The sequence below is a fragment of the Equus caballus genome, chromosome 15, assembly GCF_041296265.1.
Source record: "Equus caballus isolate H_3958 breed thoroughbred chromosome 15, TB-T2T, whole genome shotgun sequence".
Taxonomy (NCBI): Eukaryota; Metazoa; Chordata; class Mammalia; order Perissodactyla; family Equidae; genus Equus; species Equus caballus.
In genome coordinates this window covers 48988377-49009864 of record NC_091698.1, presented here as the reverse complement: position 1 = coordinate 49009864, position 21488 = coordinate 48988377, and the positions used below count along the sequence as shown (strand labels likewise).

Genomic DNA, 21488 nt, shown 5'->3' with positions numbered 1-21488 from the left:
TAGAAAACTTACAGAGGTAAAATAGTTGTTCAAAAAGAAGACATGAGGGGCTGGCCCCGTGGCCGAGTGGTTAAGTTCGCGCGCTCCGCTGCAGGTGCCCCAGTGTTTCATTGGTTCGAATCCTGGGCGCGGACATGGCACTGCTCATCGAACCACGCTGAGGCAGCGTCCCCCATGCCACAACTAGAAGGACCCACAACGAAGAAGATACAACTATGTACCGGGGGGCTTTGGGGAGAAAAAGGAAAAAATAAAATCTTTAATGGTTGCTCATTTGAAAAAAAAAAAAAAAAGAAGACATGAAAGACATGAATAGCAGAGACTCTCTTGTCAACAAGAACAAAAGATTTGGAGTAAATCAGGAGAAATACTATCAAAGGTGTATTTTCATCCACTTCTTAAGATCAAATCCACATAGGGGAAACCACAGGAAGGTTGAAGAAATAGAATGGAAAATAGATATGGTGTGCGGAGATGTAGTAAAAGAATTACAATTAGAATAATAATACCTATTATTTGTGTTTTTTATCTTCTGAGCACCTAGCATATTATTTCTTATTTATCCCCATATAACCATTATAACTTCAATTTCTAACAGGGTCTCTGTGGTCATTTGATTCATTGCTTTATATGTAATATGCCATTTTCCACTAACTGCTTTCAAGATTTTTTTCTTTAGTTCTCAGCAATTTGATTATGATGTGTCTGGGCATGGTTTTCTTTGAGTTTATCATATTTTGGCTTTGCTGAGCTTCTTGAATCTGTAAATTTATGTCTTTCACCAAATTTGAGGAACTTGCAAGCGTTATTTTTCAAATTTTTTTCTGCACCAGTTATTTTCTCCTCTCCTTCTGGGACGTCAATGACACAAATGTTAGACATTTTGATATTAATCCATATGTGCCTGAAATTCTGTTCTTTTTCAATCTTTCTTCTTTCTGTCCTTCAGATTAGATCATTTCTATTGATCTATCTTCATGTTCACTGACTCTTTCCTCTGTCTTCTACGTTCTGCCATTGAGTTCATCCTTTGAATTTTTTCTTGCAGATACTGTGTTTTTCAGTCCTAAAATATGTTTTTGGTTCTTTTTGAAGTGTTTATTTCTCTGCTGAGAATTTCTATCTTTTCATATATTTCAAGTGTGTTTACCTTTACCTCATGAAGCATAGTTATTATAACCACTTTAAATTCTTTGTTTGATAATTCCTACAGCTCAGGATTGGCATATTAATTGTCTTCTCCCTTGAGAATTGCTCACATTTTCTAGGTGCTTTGTATAATGAATAATTTTAGATTATATGCTAGAAAGTTTTACTGTTATGTTTTTTAGACTGTGAGTCATATTCAAATCCTCTGGAGACTGTTGATTTTTTTTCTTTGTTTGCTTCAGTAGGCAATCACCCTGGATAGGTTCAAACCACAAGTTCTCTCTTTTCTTCTGTGTGTGATGGTTTTTATGTCAGTTCAGTTTTCAAAGCCTTTGTTAAGCTACTTTGGGTCTGTCCCGCACATGTGTAGCTCAGAGATGAGCCTGGGACTTCTATAGCTTCATACACAGAATTAGAGAGACCCCCTTCTCCAGCCCTCTCCTCTACAGGATTTCCCCCACACTGTCTTTCTCATTGAGGCACCCCTTTCCAAGTCCTCTAGCAAGAAAAAAGGGATTTCTCTTGGAGCATTGGCCATCACATTACTGCCATGCAATTCTAGTAAGACTGCCTGTGAGGCAAAGCCAGGAGCAAAAAAAGAGAAATAAGAATGGAGATTCCCTCCACATTCTTTGAACCATAGGGCCCCCTTTTTCCAGAGGCCAGAAATGTACGGGCTTTCTTGGCCTTTTAGGTGACATCCCAGACCACTGCCATGTGACTGAGTCCCACCCATAGCTTAAAACCACAAGAGAAAAGAAGGGGAAAAAATGGGAATTCACCTTTGTATGGGTTATTTCTCCAGGTTTTAACTGCCTTCTCCAATCTACCTGCTTTGTTTACTTTTCAAAGTCCTCATGTCTTTGATTTTTTATTTTATCCAGAGTTTTTTGTTATAATCAACAGGAGAGATAGCCAGTAGCAAGTTTACTCTATCTTTCCTGCTGCTACTTTAATTTTACAGATAAGGGCACTTAGATTCAGAGAGTTTAGATAACTTGCTAAGGTTGAATAATAAAAATAGCAGAACTAGGATTCTAATTCTGGATTCGGTCCAACTCATGTGCTTTGCATTATATCATGTTAGTCTTCCAAGATTTCTTAGCTTCATCCATTTGCAAAACAATTGGCAAATTGTAACAAATTTTGTAGTTTTCTTCATTAGCATAATAAAGGGTCTAATTTTAAGTTTAAGCACTATTAGTATAAATTATTTTAGTGTTAGCTACTGCATATGATTCCTTGAAAACTCTCTAGATAGTCTTTTTCCTGATCTTACTTGAAATGCTTCAAATGTTTCACCATTTGGAAATGAGATCATGTCAAGGAAGTCCAACCCTTCCTTTAAAAGAAATCAGGAATAGATATTCAATTTAATCAAATGCATTTTTGGTATCTATTGAGATGATCATATTTTTTCTTTGACCTACTAATACAGTGAAATGCATTAAAATATTCTTTAATATAACTGGATCATTCTTGCATTTCAGGTTACACTTAGTTGTGATATATTATTGTTTCAGTGTAGAGCTGAATTCTGTTTTCTGTATTTTACTCAGAAATTTAGCATCAGTATTCGTAATTGTGATTGGGCTGCTATTGCCCTTTTTACAACTGTTTACTAATAGTATTTTTTTATAATTTTTTTCTTTTACACCAAATCCTAACTGCTAGAATTTATTCTGACATAAAGTATAAGGCCAAGGTCCATCTTTTTTCTCCAAGTGCTTAGCCAGTTTTCCCAACACCATTTGCTGAATAGTGTTTTACTACCAGTTTGAAAAATTAAACTTCTTCATAGTCTCGAGTCCACTGCTGAGTTTTCTATGCTGAAATATTGCATTTTTTGTCTGTTCCTATGCTAGGATCACGTTATTTTAATTTGTTTTAACATCTGAAGGACCAGTCTTTCCTCATTTCCAATTTTGGGTGAAAATCTTCCTAGTCTGTAATGTTTTCTTTCCCTTCCATGTGCGTTTTAAGCAATTTTTTTATGTTCCAGAATATCCTTGGAATTTCCACTTATATTGTGTGAAAAGTAAAGAATAACCTTAGGGAAATGGCATTGCATTTTTACTGTATCTATTTCTTATTTAAGGATGTATCACTTCTCTTTTATGTCCCTCAATAAAGTTTTGTTATTTTCTTTAGATCAGTCTCATACAACGTTTGTTAAGTTTATTTCTAGGCATTTTAAAGTTTTGCTTCCATTGTAAATGAATTTTTTTTCTGTTGTATTTTCTAAATTATTATTCATCATAGAGCAGTTAACCTATAATTTGGGGTCCATGGGACTTTCTTGAATTCCATAAAATGACTTTTAAAAATTTGGCAAGTCAGAGAGATTGCAGTTTGATCAGAAGAGGCCTATTCCCCCAAAATAGTTTTAAAATATTGGTTTTGGGGGAAACTATTGGTTTTATAGATGTATTTCTTATCCTGTCATCTTAATGAAACACTTTATTAGTTCTAATACTTTTCCAGTTAATTTTGGAGTTGTTTTCTAGTAAGATGATTGTATTATTTGTAATTAATGATAGCTTCTGTCCTCTTTTCTAACATTTATGGCTATTATATCTTCTTATGTGTCTTATTACATTGGCTAAAGTTTTCAGACTTTAATGAGAATCACTTGTGTTTCACAGTTTTGTGCTTTATTGGATATTGACTTCATGGAGATAGTTTATCTAGTATATTAAGGAAAGATTCTTCAAGTGCAAGTTTATTAAAATTTTTGATCTAAAATAAATATTGTTTTATTAAATACCATTTTGCCATATCAAGATAATTATATCTTTCTTCTTTTATTTCCTTTGTGCTATCCACATGAAAATTTTAAATCAAAAGATTTCCTGATGAAAAAGTAGCCTTACATTCCTGGAATAAATTTTATTTATCATGGTTTATTCTTTTATTATATTTCTGGCTTTGATTTAACATAAGCCAGAGGACATCGCTTATCAGTATTTAATATTAAGAGTATTCAGGAGTTTTATTTTATACCATCTTTGTCAGGCTCAGGGTAAAAGGACTGCGTGAGTTTAGAAAAATGTATTGGCGCTCTTTTCCTGTGCTGTGGAATATCGTAACTAACATAGAAAGCATATGTTTGTTCAAGGTTTGATAGAACTCAGAGGAAAACCATCCAAGACAAAGTCATCACTAAAGAATTTCTTTGATTATCTCAAATTGTCATAGTCATATTTTCTACCTTGAGAAGTGATAGAAATTATCAATGTATTGATATTTTAATTTTATAACATATCTTTTTTTAATTTTCAAAATCTCTTCTGTACCTTTGGTTATATCCCTTTGCCTGCACTTATGTAAAGGTACTATTTTTCTCTTATTGTCCCATTCAAACTACCCAATGGTTTCTCTCTTAAATTTATTCATCAGTTCTCTTTTCTGTATTGTTTTTTGTTTCATGATTCACCATTTTATTTTTTTTCTATTATTAATTCCTTCTTCTGCTTCTTCTAGTTTATTCCCTTTCTTTTTCTGGCTTCTTGAATTGACAGTTTATTCATTATATTTTGTTATTTCTCCTTCAGTAATAAAAGCCATTATAAATATAAATTATACTCTAAATCTCATCTTTGTTGAATCTCATACATTCTGACATGTACTGTTCTCATTATTGCTAATTTCTAAATAGTTTATATTTATAATTTGATATTTGATATTTGATTTAAAATGATTTACAAAGTGTTTCACAATTTCCACATGCTTTTTGGGGTTTTTTTTTTTGGTTTTCTCAATTTCTAGAGTCATCTATATTTTCAGAAAATGTGGTTTATTTAATTTCTACTTTTTAAATTTATTAACTTTTATTGGTGGACTAGTACATTATTTATATTTATCATCCAAGAATGTTAGAAAATATGTATACTTTAATGAATGAAAAGTTTGATATAAGAAATATGTTGATTAAATTTATCAAATATTTTATATTTTTGTTTACTTGACCTGTAAAGACAGAGATATTTAAAAACTTTCCACCATGACAATTCTATCTGAATTTTCAAGACATTGCTAATTTACACCATATTATGTAGCTCACATGTATCATCATTATGGAATATATTTCTACTTAATATAAAATGACCTTTTTGTCACCTTTAATGCTTTTTAAGTCCCTTGTCCAAAAATAATGTTATTAAATTTTGCTTGTATTTTCCTGCCACATCTTTTGTGTGTGTGTGTGTGTGTGTGTGTGTGAGGAAGATCAGCCCTGAGCTAACTACTGCCAAACCTCCTCTTTTTGCTGAGGAAGACTAGCTAACATCCATGCCCATCTTCCTCTACTTTATATGTGGGATGCCTACCACAGAATGGCTTTTGCCAAGCAGTGCCATGTGCACACCCGGGATCCGAACTGGCGAACCCCAGCCGCGGAGAAGCAGAACGTGCAAACTTAACCGCTGCGCCACCAGGCTGGCCCCCCGCCACGTCTTTGTTATCCATTTATCTTTTACTCATCTTTGATATTTTGTTTGATTTACCACTGGTGATTTGAAAAGTGTAATTTCATCTTTATTCTAATAACAGGTCCCAATGAATTATGCTTTTCTTTGTAATGGCAAGAATTAAGTAATATCTATTTATTTTTCCTTGCTGAACTTCTTTTAAGAAATATTTGCGTTATATTTCATAAATCCACAGACGCACACACACACACATATATTTCCTTTCTAGGGCTTTAAATTTTTCTTTTCTTTTTTTTTTTTAAAGATCGGCACCTGAGCTAACACCTGTTGCCAATCTTTTTTTTTTTCTCCTTCTTCCTTTTCTTCCCCAAAGCCACCCAGTACATAGCTGTATATTCTAGTTGCCGATCTTCCTGGTTGTGGCATGTGGGACGCCACCTCAGCATGGCCTGATGAGCAGTGCCATGTCCGCACCCGGGATCCAAACCCGTGAAACTCAGGGCCGCTGAAGCGGAACACGTGAACTTAACCACTTGGCTACGGGGTCGGCCCCTCAAGTTTTTATGTAACTTTATTTTTTAATTTCTCAGTTGACAGCATTTTTTCTAGTAAAATTTTCCTGAAGAGTATGTGAATATTAAGCTTTCTAAGCTGCTTAGAGAATTCCCCTTGAGAATTGTTGTTATTCACCTCCAGGTAAATATTTTAACTGAACACAAATTTCTTATATCCTGACTATGGTTTCCCCTCAGTTTACTAGAGATAGTGACACAACGTTAACTTGCATATATTAGAAAAAGGAGGGATGCAAATTTAGTATGTTTCTCCTTTGTGGGTAACTTGTTTTCTGCTCTTGCATGTTTGTAAACAAAATTTTCTTGATCTTTGGAATTTAAAAAAGTCAAGAGAATATATCTAGGTTTGAGTCATTCCATGAACTTTGTATAGTACCTTGTATAGGCCTTGAGCCGTTCCGTCTGACAACTTAATAACTTCTTCAGTTTAAGAAATGTTTTTCTATTATTTCTTTTATTATTTCTTTCATTCTGTCTGTTCATTGGATTCTTAAGTCCATCCAACATCTCTGTTATAGTCTATTATAATTGTTTAATCTCTATTATTTTTCTTTGAGTTCTTGGACAATTCTTCACTCTAGTCCTGTAATTCACCAATTCAAGTTGTTTTGGTTTTGGTTTTTGGAGTGTCCAACCTATTATTCACCGCTTCCACTGCATTTTTTTCTTATTGTGGTAAAATATATATACCATAAAACTTATTTTAACCCTTTGAAGCATACAATTCAATGGTATTAAGTTGGGCAACCATCACCACTATCTATCTCCAGAACTCTTATCGTCCCGAACTGAACCTCGCCCAGCCCCTGGTAACCTCTATTCTCCTTTCTCTATGGATTTGCCCATCCTGGATACCTCATATAAGTAGAATCATATAATATTTTCCCTCTCGTTTCTGGCTTATTTCACTTAGCCTAATGTTTTCAAATTCCATCCATGTTGTAACATGTATCAGGATTTCATTCCTTTTTAAGGCAGAATAGTATTCCCTTGTGTGAATATACCACATTTTGTTTATTCATTCATCTGTCAATGGGCATTTGGGTTCTTTCCATCTTTTGGCTACTGTGAATAATGCTGCTGTGAACATTGACATGTAAATATCTGTTCAAGTCCCTGCTTTCAGTTCTTTGGGGCATATACCCACAAGTGGAATTCCTATATCATATATAATTCTATGTTTAATTTTTTTTTCTTGAGGAATCCCCATACTGTACTGTTTTCCACAGTGTCTGCACCTGTTTACATTCATACCTACAGCGCACAAGGATTCCAATTTCTCCACGTTCTTACTGACACTTGTTATTTCTGGGTTTTTTTTTTGATAACAACCACGCCAGTGGGTGTGAAATAGTATCTCATTGTGGTTTTGATTTGTATTTCCCTAATGATTAGTGACGCTGAGCATCTTTTCATGTGCTTATTGGCCATTCATATGTCTTCTTTGGAGAAATGTCTATTCAAGTCCTTTGCCCATTTTTTTACTGAGTTTTTTAATCATGTTATTGTTGAGTTCTAACAGTTCTTTATATATCTGATATATTAATCCCTTATCAGTTATATGATTTGCAAATATTTTCTCCCATTCTGTGGGTTACTTTTTCACTGTGTTAATAGTGTCCTTTGATGCACAAAAGTTTTTAATTTTGACGAAGTCCAACTTATCTATTTTTTCTCTTGTTGTCTGTGCTTTTGGTGTCATATTTCAAGAAATCATTATCAACTCCAATATCATGAAGCTTTTCCTCTACGTTTTTTCTAAGAGTTTTATAGTTTTAATTCTCACATTTAGGTCTTAGATCCATTTTGAGTTAATTTTTATATATGGTTTAAAATAAGGGTCCAACTTCATTCTATTGTAGGGGATATTCAGTTTCCTCAGCACCATTTGTTGAAAAGATTGCCTTTTCCCCCATCGAATGGTTGGCACCCTTGTCAAAACTCACTTTACCATATATGCAAAGTTTTGTTTCTGGGCCCTTTTTTCTATTCCATTGGTCTGTATGTCCATCCTTATGCTGGTACCACACTGTTTTGATAACTGTGGCTTTGTAGTAAGCTTTGAAATCAGGAAGTATAAGTCTTCCAACTTTTGTTCTTTTTCAAGGTTGTTTTGGCTCTTCAAGGTCCCTTGAGATTCCATATGAATTTTAGGATAGATTTTTCTATTTTTGCAAAAAATGGCATTGGGATTTGGATGGGTATTGCATTGAATCTATAGATCCCTTTGGGTAGTATTGTCATCTTAACACTCTTAAGTCTTCTGATCCGTGAACACAGGATGTCCTTCCATTTATTTACGCCTTCTTTAATCCTTTGTCATCAGTGTTTTATAGTTTTCAGTGCCATTTTATTTTTTAACTGACAATATCTTTCAACCGTATGAATACTTTCCTGCTCTTGAATTTTTCCTCACTTTGTGTGTAGCAGCCTGCTATTGTGTTAGAGATGGAATGTCTTCATCATGAATATGAATTAGAACTGTTCTATGAGTTCTCCTGTTTTTCATATGAGTTTGCTTCCAAGGGGAAATTTTCTCAAATTCCTCAAACTGATCCTCTTCTTCCCAACTTCTGAGACATTTCCTTAGTATAGTGATTTTAAAAAGGAGCATTTTCAGCACTGGAATTTGGAATGAGTTGTGTCAGAGATCATGTAAATCTATGCTGAAAATGTGAAGATCTCAGGCTAAAGATGGGAAAATTTAGATGTAATGTAATTTTTCTCTTGGATGAGTAGAAAACCAGTATTGTTTCCAAGGTAAGGAAGAAGCTGAAGTCAAAGGAAGATAGTCGGGTGTAGATGTTGGATCACTGTGTTAAGAACCTCTCCCACCACCTACCACAGGCTGTTCTTCTCATGTCCTAGAATTCCAGACCTGTAGGTCCTTCCCTTAGTCTGATCTCAGCGGCTCTACTGTCAGGAATTCTTCCAAATGTCTGGCATGGGTATGGCACCCTTGCCTATTTTCCAGCGGTGAAAAACATTTTCCCCTTTTATACTAGTTTCGTTGTTTCTACAGCATTTTGGAAAGAAAAAGAGGAATTAAAATCTGTAGACTCAAATCACTAACTTAGACTGGAAATTTCACCTTTCTTCTACACTTTGCAAGGTTAAAAAAGCATAAGAAAACAACTATGGGTTAAAGAATTATTATGGCTTGTCCAACTCACCAGCTTCATTTTATTGCTGAGGAAAATCATTCTCAGAAAGATGGAATTATTTGCCCAAATTCATACAAGTAATCAGTGGCAGCAGAATTTCTTTTAAAAAACTCACAAAATTAAAATTTTTAAATCCAGTGATTTTTCTACTACATTACATAGCTGATCCAACTCACTGCATCTGCATGCTTGCTGCTGTCTTTTGTTTCTTATCTGTGGAATACTTACATGGAAGCAACCACTATGTATATGTGTAAATGCGTAAATATATATGCATTTATATGTGCCTATATGTAATCTTTTATTCATGGCTTATTATGTACCAATAACCTAGAAAACCTTTCTCAACTATAATAATGGAAAACGATAATACCTTCCTTGTAAGGTTGTTATGGGAATTATATTATGTATTATATGTATAATATACATGGAGATACTAAGGCAGAGAAGGCTCAAGGCCACTCTGCTGTAAAAGTTTAGGAACCTGGACTTGACCCCAGGCATCATGGCCCTAAGTCCACACTCTTAATAAATATACTATAGGGTTTCCCACAATTTTACTATTATGTACAGTTTTGAATTAAAAACAAATCCAAACATACACAATTCACCACCCCAAACCCTCTGACTTCTTCAGGAAAACAGTCCCCTGAAAGCATATGCCCTCTACACGTTTCATCCTCATAACGTTTGACACTTCAGTTTGGAAATACTCCTCACAAAGAGGTAAAGATGTAGCATCAGCATTCATAGATGGGGTTAAGAGGTTAAGTATCTTGCTTATTGCTTAAGGAGTTGCAGTGAAAGCCAAGAACGCTTGGCTCAAACTGCTGAGTGGAAACCAAGAGACCACACTTCTCCATCCCTCTCAGTCATCCTTCGGTTTGGTTGAGAATGTGGTTTTGCCATTAGTGTCACAGGGGAAAATGACATATTCTGGACACATCGCTTGATTCCTGGAGCAGAATGATTACAGGCTGTCATTACCAAGATACATAGTTCTAAAAGCTTTTTCTAAATTTAAAAATAGCAAGAGTGCTTGAAAGAACCTGGATTTGTTCCATTTTGAGATACTATTCATTTAGATATGAGAAGATTTGATGGCAAAATTAAGAGAAATAGAGGGGAGCATTTATTTATTCTCTTGTCTTTTTGACTGAGAGATAATATCTTGGGGGTCTGAGTTCATAGGAAAGTTCCTTAGCTCTCTGTACCTCTGTTTCTTCAACTGTAAAATGAGTATAATGATAGTCCCCACCTCATAGAACTGTTGGAAGTATTAACAGTGTCAGGCACTGATGAGTGTTGTTGTTACTGTTGTGGTGGTTGTTGGGATTTTTGGCAAACAGCTAAGGGATCACCCCAAATCCTCCTGGATACACGCCATAAATCATCATAGCTTATCCAACAGGAATTCGAGGAGTGAGTCCCCAGTTCGGCCTGGCTCACATCCTTCTCTGAAGTTTTTAACATTTGGCCAGTCTATCCCTCTATCGAGGGAGATAGGTAGAAAATATTGCTTCAGCATGAAGCCAAATAAAAGCTGTTGTTTGGTTTCTCTAATGATTCTAGCAAGACTTCTTCCGGACAAGAGTGCACGGGCAGTGTCTCCAGGGGCAGTCTGTCTAAGGGTTCCTCATACTGAGTCACAATGATGGTAAAAAGAACCCATCTTGGAGAAGTTCAGCAGGTCTGGGAACAGACTGATTTGAGAGAGTAGTGTGGTTCAGCGCTTCTCACACTCTTCCTCTGGAGCACCGCTGTTAGTAGAAGAAAGTAAAAATTTACCCCTGGGGTCCTAGGCTATAGCTTAAAGTGGCTCATTGAAAGCGAGTAATTTCTTCAACATCCTTTTATCTTAAAAATGCATGTGCATTTGTATTCTATTCCATAATGTACCAATGTGTGATTTAATATGAAAATCAGGTTGAGTTCTTTCTCAAATTTTGGAGTACAATCTATGCTCCAGAAAAAAAATATATATGTGTGTGTGTATCCTTGGTCTTTGTGTACAGTACCCTGTCCTATACCAAGTTTGGACACCATAGATGTAGTAGAAACAATACAGACTTTGGACCAGAGCCCTGTCTGGGTTCCAGTCTAGACTCCAGCAGCACAGGCCTGTTACTGTACTTCTTTGAATCCGTTTTCTCAAATGTACAGTGAGGATAATAATGCCCACCATATGGTGGTGTTGTGAGGCTTTTGCGAATTAACTCATGGAAAGTGCCCAGTAGAGACCCTGGCACAGCGTGGGTACTCAGGAAATGTTACTTCCCTTCCTCAGCTACTATCTCTCATGTGACAAAGACATATAAAGGATAAAAACTGACAGAGCAGTGTCCAGAAACACTCTTGTCTGGATGAAGCCAGCAAGGCAAACTTCAGAAGTAGTCAATGGAACCAAAGAATGATAGAGTTCTCATATTCAAAGCTAGCCAGTAAAGCCAACAAATTTTCTGTGCCCCCCTCAAAAAAAGTCCCCACCAGTATTAGTCAATATCAGGCAGCTCCACAAGTGAAGCGCCTCACCTGTCTGTCACCTCACTCTTAGCCCCGTGGCCTCCAGAATGGTGACTCGAGCCTGAGATTCAGCACCGCCTTTGATGGGTGCTGAATGCCTCCTCAAGAACTCCATGTTCAGCCTTTGCTACTCACTCTCAACAATTTTTTTAAAGTTACTAAATATTTTGAGTGTAATAAAAGCATACAAAAAAAGGATCATGAACATTCATTATCCACCCCCAAGCTTATGAAATAAAATGTTATAGGTATTGATACCTCCTGTGTACACTCCCGTTTCTCTTTCCTCACCAGAGCTAAGCACTCTCCTGAATTTGGGCTTCATCCATTTTAATGGATATCTATTTTTATATACCTATGAGCAATATATTATAGTGTTTCATATTAAGCTTTATAATACATGGTCATATTGTATGTATTTTTCTTGAACCTGCTTTTTACACTTAACATCATGTTTTTTAGAATTTTTCTATGTAAATACTGTGCTTGGTTCATTTTAACTAATGTTTACTTTCATATTGCATCCTATTCTATTGTAATAATGTATCATCATGTACTTATTTATTCTCTTATTTATGGACAATTAATTTGTTTCTAATTTTTCTGCTGTTATAAACAAAGTTGCAATGAATACTCTCATACCTGTCTCCTGGGGGGTACAAAAGAAGCAAGAATTTCTCTGTGATATGTAACTAGGGATTGAATTTTAGGTCTTACGATATGTGAATAGGTAGTTTCACTAGGCATGATTTAATTATTCTCCAAAAGGGCTGCACCAGTTTACATTCCCAGTAGTGATTTATCAGTGTTCTCACTGCTCCACATCCTCCCAACGTCTTATATGATCCCCCGACTCTTCTCAAACAGATTGTGCCCACATATGACTTGTGAGTTGGATTATCTGGTATGGACCTAGTACAGTCTTCTCTATTCCCACCTCCAGCCCAATTCTCCAAAGTGTGACAGGGAAGTCCTATCTTTGGAGAGAATTGTGGCCTCCACCAGCCTATACTATAGCATGTAGTCTGACCAAACAGAAGGCACTTGCCTGTCATCTACCCTAGGACTAGCCACTTTCAGCTTCCACCCGAGAAGGTGACGTTGGGCTCCACAGTCTCTATTTCACAAGACTTGGCAGAGTGCCACTCTATCCTATGCCCTTCCAAACACTCATCGTGGTCAGTAGTACTGACCTCAAGGACATCAACCTGACCATTTTGGATGCCACCAGTAGCACAAGAGACTTAGTCCCTATTGAACTAAGAGGAACACGGAACTGAAAGTTCTCATAGGAGGAAGCTATATATTCAGGCAACCCTGAATATAGAGCCCACTTTCCACCACTCCCATCTCCTGCAAAATATGGCTCAACTGGGGAAAAGGGTTAGCAATGGGGAAGGTCTTGTAGGGATGTTTTTCAAAATCCACGCAGTGCCTTAGGAAACTACACGGTGAAAACCCTTGCACAAATGAGTAACTAACCAAAATGGAGTTGTGTGGAGAGGAGTTTGTTCAGACAAATTCATCACATTGCCCTGTGATTAAACCATCACTCCTGTCCTTTGTGCCAACTTAGGCTGCAACCTTTGGAAATTCCTTGATGGGCTCCTCTTAGTGAACGTCAGTTACTGGTCTGCACTTGACCCTGTGTCACATCGTGGACTGCTCCTATCTGCCAGGTGTGGCCTCTCCAGTTCCCAGCAGATGCCCAGCTTCGATTTCTGCTCACTCTTTAGCTCCTGCATCCAATCGGATGCAGATTGAGCTGGAAGAGAGTGGGTAACTCGTATACTTGCACATCTTCATTTTACATTGGAGAAATCTAAAGTGCACGGAACTTAGTTGACATGCCTAGGAAGTGGTAGAACTAGGATTCAATTCTATCTTCCTCCAAAGTGCATGCTCCTTTGAATGACACTGAAGCCATGGGAAGAATGTGATTACTTTGTAAAACAGTGTAGGTGTAAGAATGGGGGGATCTGAGTTCTGGGGCACTCCAATCTTTAGAGTTCTAGAAGAGGAGGAAAAGCCTACACAGAAATATGAGAAAGAACAACTGATGAGGGAGGTGGCGAGAGTATGCTGTAATAGAAAGCAAGAGAAGAAAGCATTTTAAATTGAGGGAGAGGTCAGCTGTGTCTGATGCTGTAAGAGGCTGAGTAAAATGAAGTGAGAGAAGTGACCATTGGATTGGCAATGTGGAGTTCATTGGAGATCTTGACAAAAGAAGTTTCAGCAGAGTTGTGGAGACAAAATTCAGAGCAGAATGGGTTAAAAGATGAGGGCTTCCAATTTTTAAATGAGGGGTAAAGGCATTTTTTTGGCCGTGTCTCTCACAAAAAGCACCCCAAAACCAGAAGAATATGAAACAAAGCCAGAAAGGCCATCTTTGAGGAAGCGAAGAAATAGTTAAACCATAAGAACGCTATATATGAAGACAGAGGAGTGGCAAATGATGTTAGCAGTGTGGAGAAAAGTCAAATGCAATCCTGCAGAAGGAGACACTGAAGACGAACAAGACTCGTAGCCTTGCAGAACCCTGGAAAGCTCAAAACTTGGGACTGTCAGATACTTCAAAAGACAAGGAAGGGCTACAGGGTGAAAACTGGAATATCATTTAACAGTTTATCTAAGGAGCTGTTCAACCTTCGGAACCACCCACCTCTACATTCTGAAAATCATCCCTTCTCCAGCTCCACCAGAGGAGAGAAGTATATTCTCTGGCAAAATTAAACAAAAAAATGGTTTCATAGTCAGACACAAGGCATGGGAGATTGTGGAGACATCTGCATAACAAATGTTGCTATTTCCAGCCCTCCCCCTTAGCAATTCCAGATCCAACATCTAAGGAGAGAGTTTGAAAACTACTTCTTTGCGGAAATAAATATCTCAGAGGAGGAAAAGTGTACATACACTGATATTTGAGGGTCTTCAACAAAAAAAGCCTGTTGACAAAAGCTGGTCATTCACCAATTGGCGTGCACCACTGTGCACATGGAGTTTCCAACATGTCTTTTGGTCTCTCTGATTAGCTCTGAATAGACAGCCAAAGATCACTTCACATTTGAAGAAAGACTCCACCAGGAAAGATAGAGACATAAGGAAGCTAGTATTCTTTCAAGAAGTTTTGTTGTGAAGAGAAATGCAAATAGGTCAATAAGTAGAGGGAGACATGGAGACACAGAGGACTTATTTTCTTAAGATGAGAGATACTAGAGCATGTTTATATGCTGGTAATCAGCCTGCAGTGTTTTTCTTCCTTACCTGAAGCAAATGTGTAGTCACAAATACTTAGAAAAAGCTTTACAGTGTGTCTGCTTCTGGTTAGGATGTAGAAGGATATGAAAAGCCTTCACTTTCATGGTCAACCAGAAAAGTCCAGACAAAGTAAAATTCATACATTTCTATGGTTCTAGCAGACACACAGGAAGCACTGATGAACTGAATTAGAGAGAAGCAAGCCCTTTGTAGCTGAGCAGAGATTTGCAGAAGCTTCCATACTTGGAGGTAGATGCCTGGCCTGGGTATGGACAATTGCAAAAGCAAGTCAGCCAGGGACAGAGATCTTTCAGGCATGAAGAAAAGCCAGCTGAGCCTTAGACAACAATGTGTGCCAGATGGATGGATTATTCCAAAAGAGCCCCCCAAATGAAAAAAAAAATATCTCTCAACATGACAATTCTCCCCCTTCACCTGCACCTCTCCATTTCTCCAAGCAGTGGAACAGTTGGTGAAAAGTAGAGAAAAATCTCATTAATCTCATGTATTCTTGTGGTGCTTGGATTCTGGAGTCCTACCACAGTTGAATCCAAAGATCAAGCAAAAGTATGTGAAGCTACTCCTAACTCCCTCCCAGCTCAAGTACTGAAAAGATCACAAAGGCAGGGCAAGGCAGAAGGCTGGCAGTTGAGCTAATAACAGGGAATACACTCTAATTAAGGCTGTGGCCCAGCCCAGGCTCAACCTAACTCAAGGAAGAATCTAAATAATCAGCCCCTACCCTAGCTCACAAAGATAAAAGGCTTTACACTCTGCAGTGAGTAAACAAACAAATCAACATTATACCTAAGTCTCCACTGCTTTTTTTATACACAATGTCTGAAATACAAATTAAAAGATTATGAGACATGGGAAGAAGCAGGAAAATGTGACCCATAATCAAGGAAAAACACAATAATGGAAGCAAACCATAGATGTCTCAATTATTGGAATTAGCAGACAGGAACTTTAAAACAACTATTATGAACATGTGAAGAATTTGCAGGAAAAGGTGAATATAATGGAGGAAGACATGGGTGTCAGAAAAACAAACTCAAAGAAAGAACCAAGTGAAAATTGTGGAACTGAAAAATACAATATCTGCAGAAAATGGATTAATGAACTTAAAAACAAGTTAATAGAAATTATTTAAACTGAAAAAGAGGAAGAGAAAAGATTATGAGGGGATGAATCAGGACCCATGATTTGTGGGATGATATCAAGTGGTCTAATAGATGTATAATTGAAATACCAAACATGGTATTCCACACACAGATCCAAGAAGCTCAAAGAATCCCAAGCAGGACAAACACAAAGAAAACATCACCTAAGTACATCAAAGTTGAATTTCTGAAGACCAGTATAAAGAGAGAATCTTAAAAGCAGTCAGAGGGGGAGGGGAAAAGACATATTATGAACAGAGGAACAGCAATGAAAATCATTTACTTTTCATCAGGAAAAAAACACATGCAATCCAGAAGACAGAGGATCAATATCTTTAAAGAGACAAAAGGAAATAAGTCAACTTAGAATTCTATAGCCAGTGAAAATAGCCTTAAAATTGAAGGCAAAATTAAGACATTTTTAGGGAAAAAAAATACTAAGAGAATAATCACCAACTGCACTACAAAAAATAAATGCTAAAGGAATTCTTCAGGCTGAAGGTAAATGAGACCAGGTATGAACTAGATCTACAAAAAAAGGGAAGGAAAAATACTAGAAATAATAAAGATTTTCTGAATTTCATAAAAAGACAATTGACTATTTAAGACCTAAGTAATAACACTCTATTTTGAAGTTTATTACATATGTAAAAGTAAAATATATGACAATAATATCACAAAGGATGAGAGGGGATTATTTGAGAGTATATTAAAAGGTTCTTCCATCATATGAGAAGGAGCATAATATTAACTTATGGTGGCCTGTTGTAAAATAAGGATGAATATTGTAATCTATAGAGCAACCGCTAAAACAAAATGAAAGAGAGGGTGTTACTATAGATCCTAAACATGTTAAAAGATAATAAAGGAATATTGTGAAAAATTTTATAGAAATAAATTCAACAATTATAGGGAAAATTAATAAATGTCTGTGCAGGCTACTGTATGTTAATTATACCTCACTAAAAACTAATATAGGAAAGGATCTTTGCTTCAACATACATCATGACATCATTAATCATGTTAGTCTATCCGTAGGTAAAAGTCCCAAACAGTCTATGATTCATATTTATTATAAACAAATGATTAGAGTTGGTTGTGGAATTTCATGACTCCACAAGCAAAATGTCTTTGATTAATCTCTGTCCTTCTGTTCTGTTCACTCTACGTTTTTTGCAGTCAATATGGGAGCCCTAAGGCCATCTGGAAATGTGAGGGCAGCGTTAGTGGTAATAGTGATGTGTGTTTATTATATAAGTTGAGACTCTGAAGCCAACAACTGCAGGACATTTGAGAAAAGTCCAGTTCCACAGAAGCTCTTCTGTGAGGAGGCAAGAAGTCAACAATGCAGAGCTGATGTTGGGTTATTCTGGCATTGTAATGGAGGTTGTTTTTATAGACTGGAAATGTGGTAAATGTTGTGTAACCCCAAGAAGGATTTTGCAGTAGGAGTTTCGCTGGAATACTTGAGATAAAAGTTTGTGAAGGAGCTTCCTGATGTGTTTTAATGTTTTCATCAGCAAATATTATCAAAATGTCACAACACAACTGGAATCCCAGAAAGTAATCTTTATGAAGTGTAGAAAAATTCCCAGGGCAACTTAAAGTCCAGCAGACATTGTGGCTGAGTGTCCCCATCCCCTACCCTACAAACCAGTGTAGTGCTGGGTAGATGGTATGTGCTCAGTAAATAGTTGTGGAAATGAATGAATGGATGGATGGATGCATTCGAACTGGAATCATTCATTCAACAACAAGTCACCTACTGTAGGCCCATCGTTACGTGTTTCCAGGGTTACGAAAGGAACACAAGTGACCTGAGAACTCTTAACTTCTAAGTAGGAACATTGGCAAACATGTGAAACCACTAAGGAAAACAGGAGACTCTTTAATAGCAGTCTCTCTTCATAGGATTCCCAGCCTCTCTTATTTCCCAGGAAGATAACATTTCGTTTGTTAATAACCAAGTCCTCAGAGAGGTTCTTATCACCCCCTTTAAAAGATCTTTCTCCCAATTTTCTTCTGTTTCTAGGACAGTATTAAAAAAAACAGTCCCTTTTTAATAGTTCTATTGTCCCACAATTAAAACAGACCCACAATTCCCTGAACCCATCTGTTTTGTTTGCTTAGATGTTGTGGATGCTTAGAAAAGGGGCAGCAACTGGGGACGTGGGGCCAGAAGTCATTTGATCTTTTGAGAAGTAAGGGTGGTATATGGGGAGGTTGCGGTCCCTGCTTGGATGAGTGAGTTCTTATCTTGCCAGACACAAAGCACCAAGGATAAGGGCAGTCTCCAAAACAGCCTTTGCTTGTTCTGAAACCAAAAAAATAGAAAGCTCAAGAAAAAACTTGTAAAGAAAAGGAAGTAGGTTTAGAGAAAACACCCCAGTTCCCAGACTTTATTTGGCAGGAAAAAATACAGTGAAGCCAAGGAAGCTTTTCCACACCCCCAATATGCCTTTTTTAACCCTCTTTTTTAAGCTTCAGTCTTAACACAATGTTCTAGTTTTAGTGTTACCAAACTGTCCCAGACTTGGCTAGCCCATGACGAAAGATAACACCACATTTACTTTTTTTTCCTCACATTTACTTTTAATGTGTAATCTCCTCCCACCTAATTGTCAGAAATTAGCCCCCTCCTCCATAGCACCCCCCAACTATTTTGAAGGGTTCCATGGTGCCATCTCTCGGTGCTCAAGACAAACCCCGATTTTCCTATCCCAGTCTCATTCTCATATCTCAGCCTCACCCTCATGCCACCTTGTCACTACCGTTACCTTCATGAAACTGCCAACCTGCAGGGCAAAGCTGCCCTCTGCCGGGTGAGTGCTCATGTCACCTTCTCTCCTCCCAATGGTGGCCTCGGTGGGTGACACTGCTCTCATCTTTATCCCTCCTTCTAATGCACATGAGTGAAATCTGAAAGGACAGATATATGTCCTTTCTCATTATCAAACAATAAAGTTGAAATTAAACTGTGCCTTCTGATGGGTTTTATTGAAATATTGGGGATAATGTAAAGAAGAACAACGGAGAATGGTTTATAACCACCCCATGGGCACAGACCTAGGGTCGATTACCAGGTCACCTGCTACCTCACTGCCCTCCACATGGCCAAGTGAAGCTCATGCTGCCCCCAACATTGACCTCCTCCCAGGATGATTAGCAGTGGAGATGTCTGTTCCCTCCTCTCCCCTCTTCAGTAAATATTTGTTGAATGACTATAATGTTCCAGGTACTACAGTAGACGAAAGAGATCATTTTCTATGTATTTTTTTAGTGAGGTATAATTTATATACAATAGCATGCACAGATATTTATTCATTTCCTTTGTAATTGTTGAACTTACTTCTATAAAGTTTTTCACAATATTCCTTTATTCTCTTTTAACATCTGTAGGATCTATAGTAACATCTTCTCTTTCATTTCATTTTAGCAGTTGCTCTATGGATTATGATATTTATTTTTATTTTAAAACGGGCCAACATAAATTAATATTGTGCCCCTTCTCATATGATGGAAGAACCCTTTAATATTATACTTACATATAATCCCCTCTCATCCTGTGTGATATTATTGTCATATATTTTACATATGTAACAAACTGCAGAATAGGGTGTTATTATTTCTGTTTTAAGCAGTCAGTTGTCTGGCAGAAGGTAAATATTCAGTGTTAGAAATTGTCGTTGCTCTTCACTAGTTCACGTGTTTTTGAAAACTGCCCACTTCTTCAGCACTGTTTTATGCTGGTAGGCTGCTTGGCAGAGTTGAGCCATTTTGAGTCAGACGGATCTGACTTCAAGTCTCCGCTCTCCTGCTTAACCTCTCTGAGCCTAAGTTTTGTCATCTGTAATGTGAGGGTGATACTACCCACCTTGAGTGGTCAGTGTGAGGATGAAATCAGAAATCTTTGAACAAGGCCATACTCAAATGTCCGGGTTTTTCCCTATTCAAAAAAACCTTCCTTTCATAATTGAAATAGTACACGTCTACTCTCTGCCACTAAAGAGACCCCAGTGGGAGGAAGGTAATTTCAAATCCTTTCACAGGCTTGCAGTTTATGAATAAGGTTAATGTCTTTTTTGGAATTTACACTTTCTTGCCCTTTTTGGCACAACATGGAGCTATTTAAAAGACAGAAACATGGATGTGGACATCTTACATCCCAAAGAGAATGATCCACAAAGGTTCTATTTGGTCCCCAAATCATTCACATTTCCCACTGCCATCACACTCTCCCAATGCCGTAACCCACTTCCTCTTCCTGCCTCTCGGCACCTTGAACAACCAGAGAAAGAAAACACAGGCACCAGCCCACAGAAAGCAGTCTTGGTTGTCCTGGAAAGCGTAGATTGCCTGGGCTTTTATTTTCAAAGCTGACTACACGGTTTCCTTTGGCACAGCCGTGCGGGTGGCAGCGTTTGCTCCGACGGCTGCCCCTCCCACCTGCGGTCCTTGTGGTGGCCTTGCCCTGGGTTCTGGGTACTTGCCTCTTTCTGGCTCACATGAGCCATTTGCTTCTTGATATAAAGGTGCCTCCGTTGCTGTGTCCCCTCAGGAGCAGTTGCATTTGAAGACTGATTTCCAGTGTAGAATGAAAACTTTGTCCTGTTAAGGGAATGGAAAACTTTCACAAGCAGATGGAGCTTCGTGCAGAAGGGTCTTTTCCCTCGGTCCTTAAATCTCACCCATCCTATGCTGTGGCTGATCTGAATGGATAACGTACTGCACAGACTTTCCCTTGGATGGGCTTTGGGGAACTGTTGGGGCAAGATAGCAGTGTCCGCGGAAATAAGAAAAAGACTAATGCCTATGACCGTCAACAGCAAAGTAAAAAATGTTCCAATAAGACTAACAGGGTGTCTTTGGCTTTCAGGGAACAGATCCGTCAAGGCTTAGAAGAACTACAGAAGGTTCTGCCAGGTGGAGACACTTACATGCATGAAGGATTTCAAAGGGTAATTATAACAGTCTTAAATACCAAATGTAAAGCGTGATAGGGAAACATCAACACAGGGATGGCTGATGAGATAAGGCATATGTCTGAAGGGAACTGAATAACACTCAATGGCAAGACAGTGAAAAAAATTTTTCCCATAAGCTTGTACGCTGATAATTCTGTCCAAAAGAACGATGAAATGACTTTGCTTGCTCCTTCCCCGAACTGATGAAGGGTTTGTTAACTAATGCTTGGCTGGCACTCATGAATCATGCAAGTCCCCTCCT

At 37.5% G+C, this 21488-nt stretch overlaps 1 protein-coding gene across 2 annotated transcripts in view; it reads left to right on the top strand.

Moving 5' to 3' along the window:
- The window catches only part of ANTXR1 (ANTXR cell adhesion molecule 1), a 218807-nt gene that overhangs the window by 33133 nt on the left and 164186 nt on the right, over nt 1-21488 (top strand). For both annotated transcript variants that reach the window (XM_005599916.4, XM_070236270.1), the window contains exon 4: nt 21139-21220. In XM_005599916.4, the coding sequence (XP_005599973.2) occupies nt 21139-21220 (82 nt within the window). The remainder of the gene's footprint in view (nt 1-21138; nt 21221-21488) is intronic.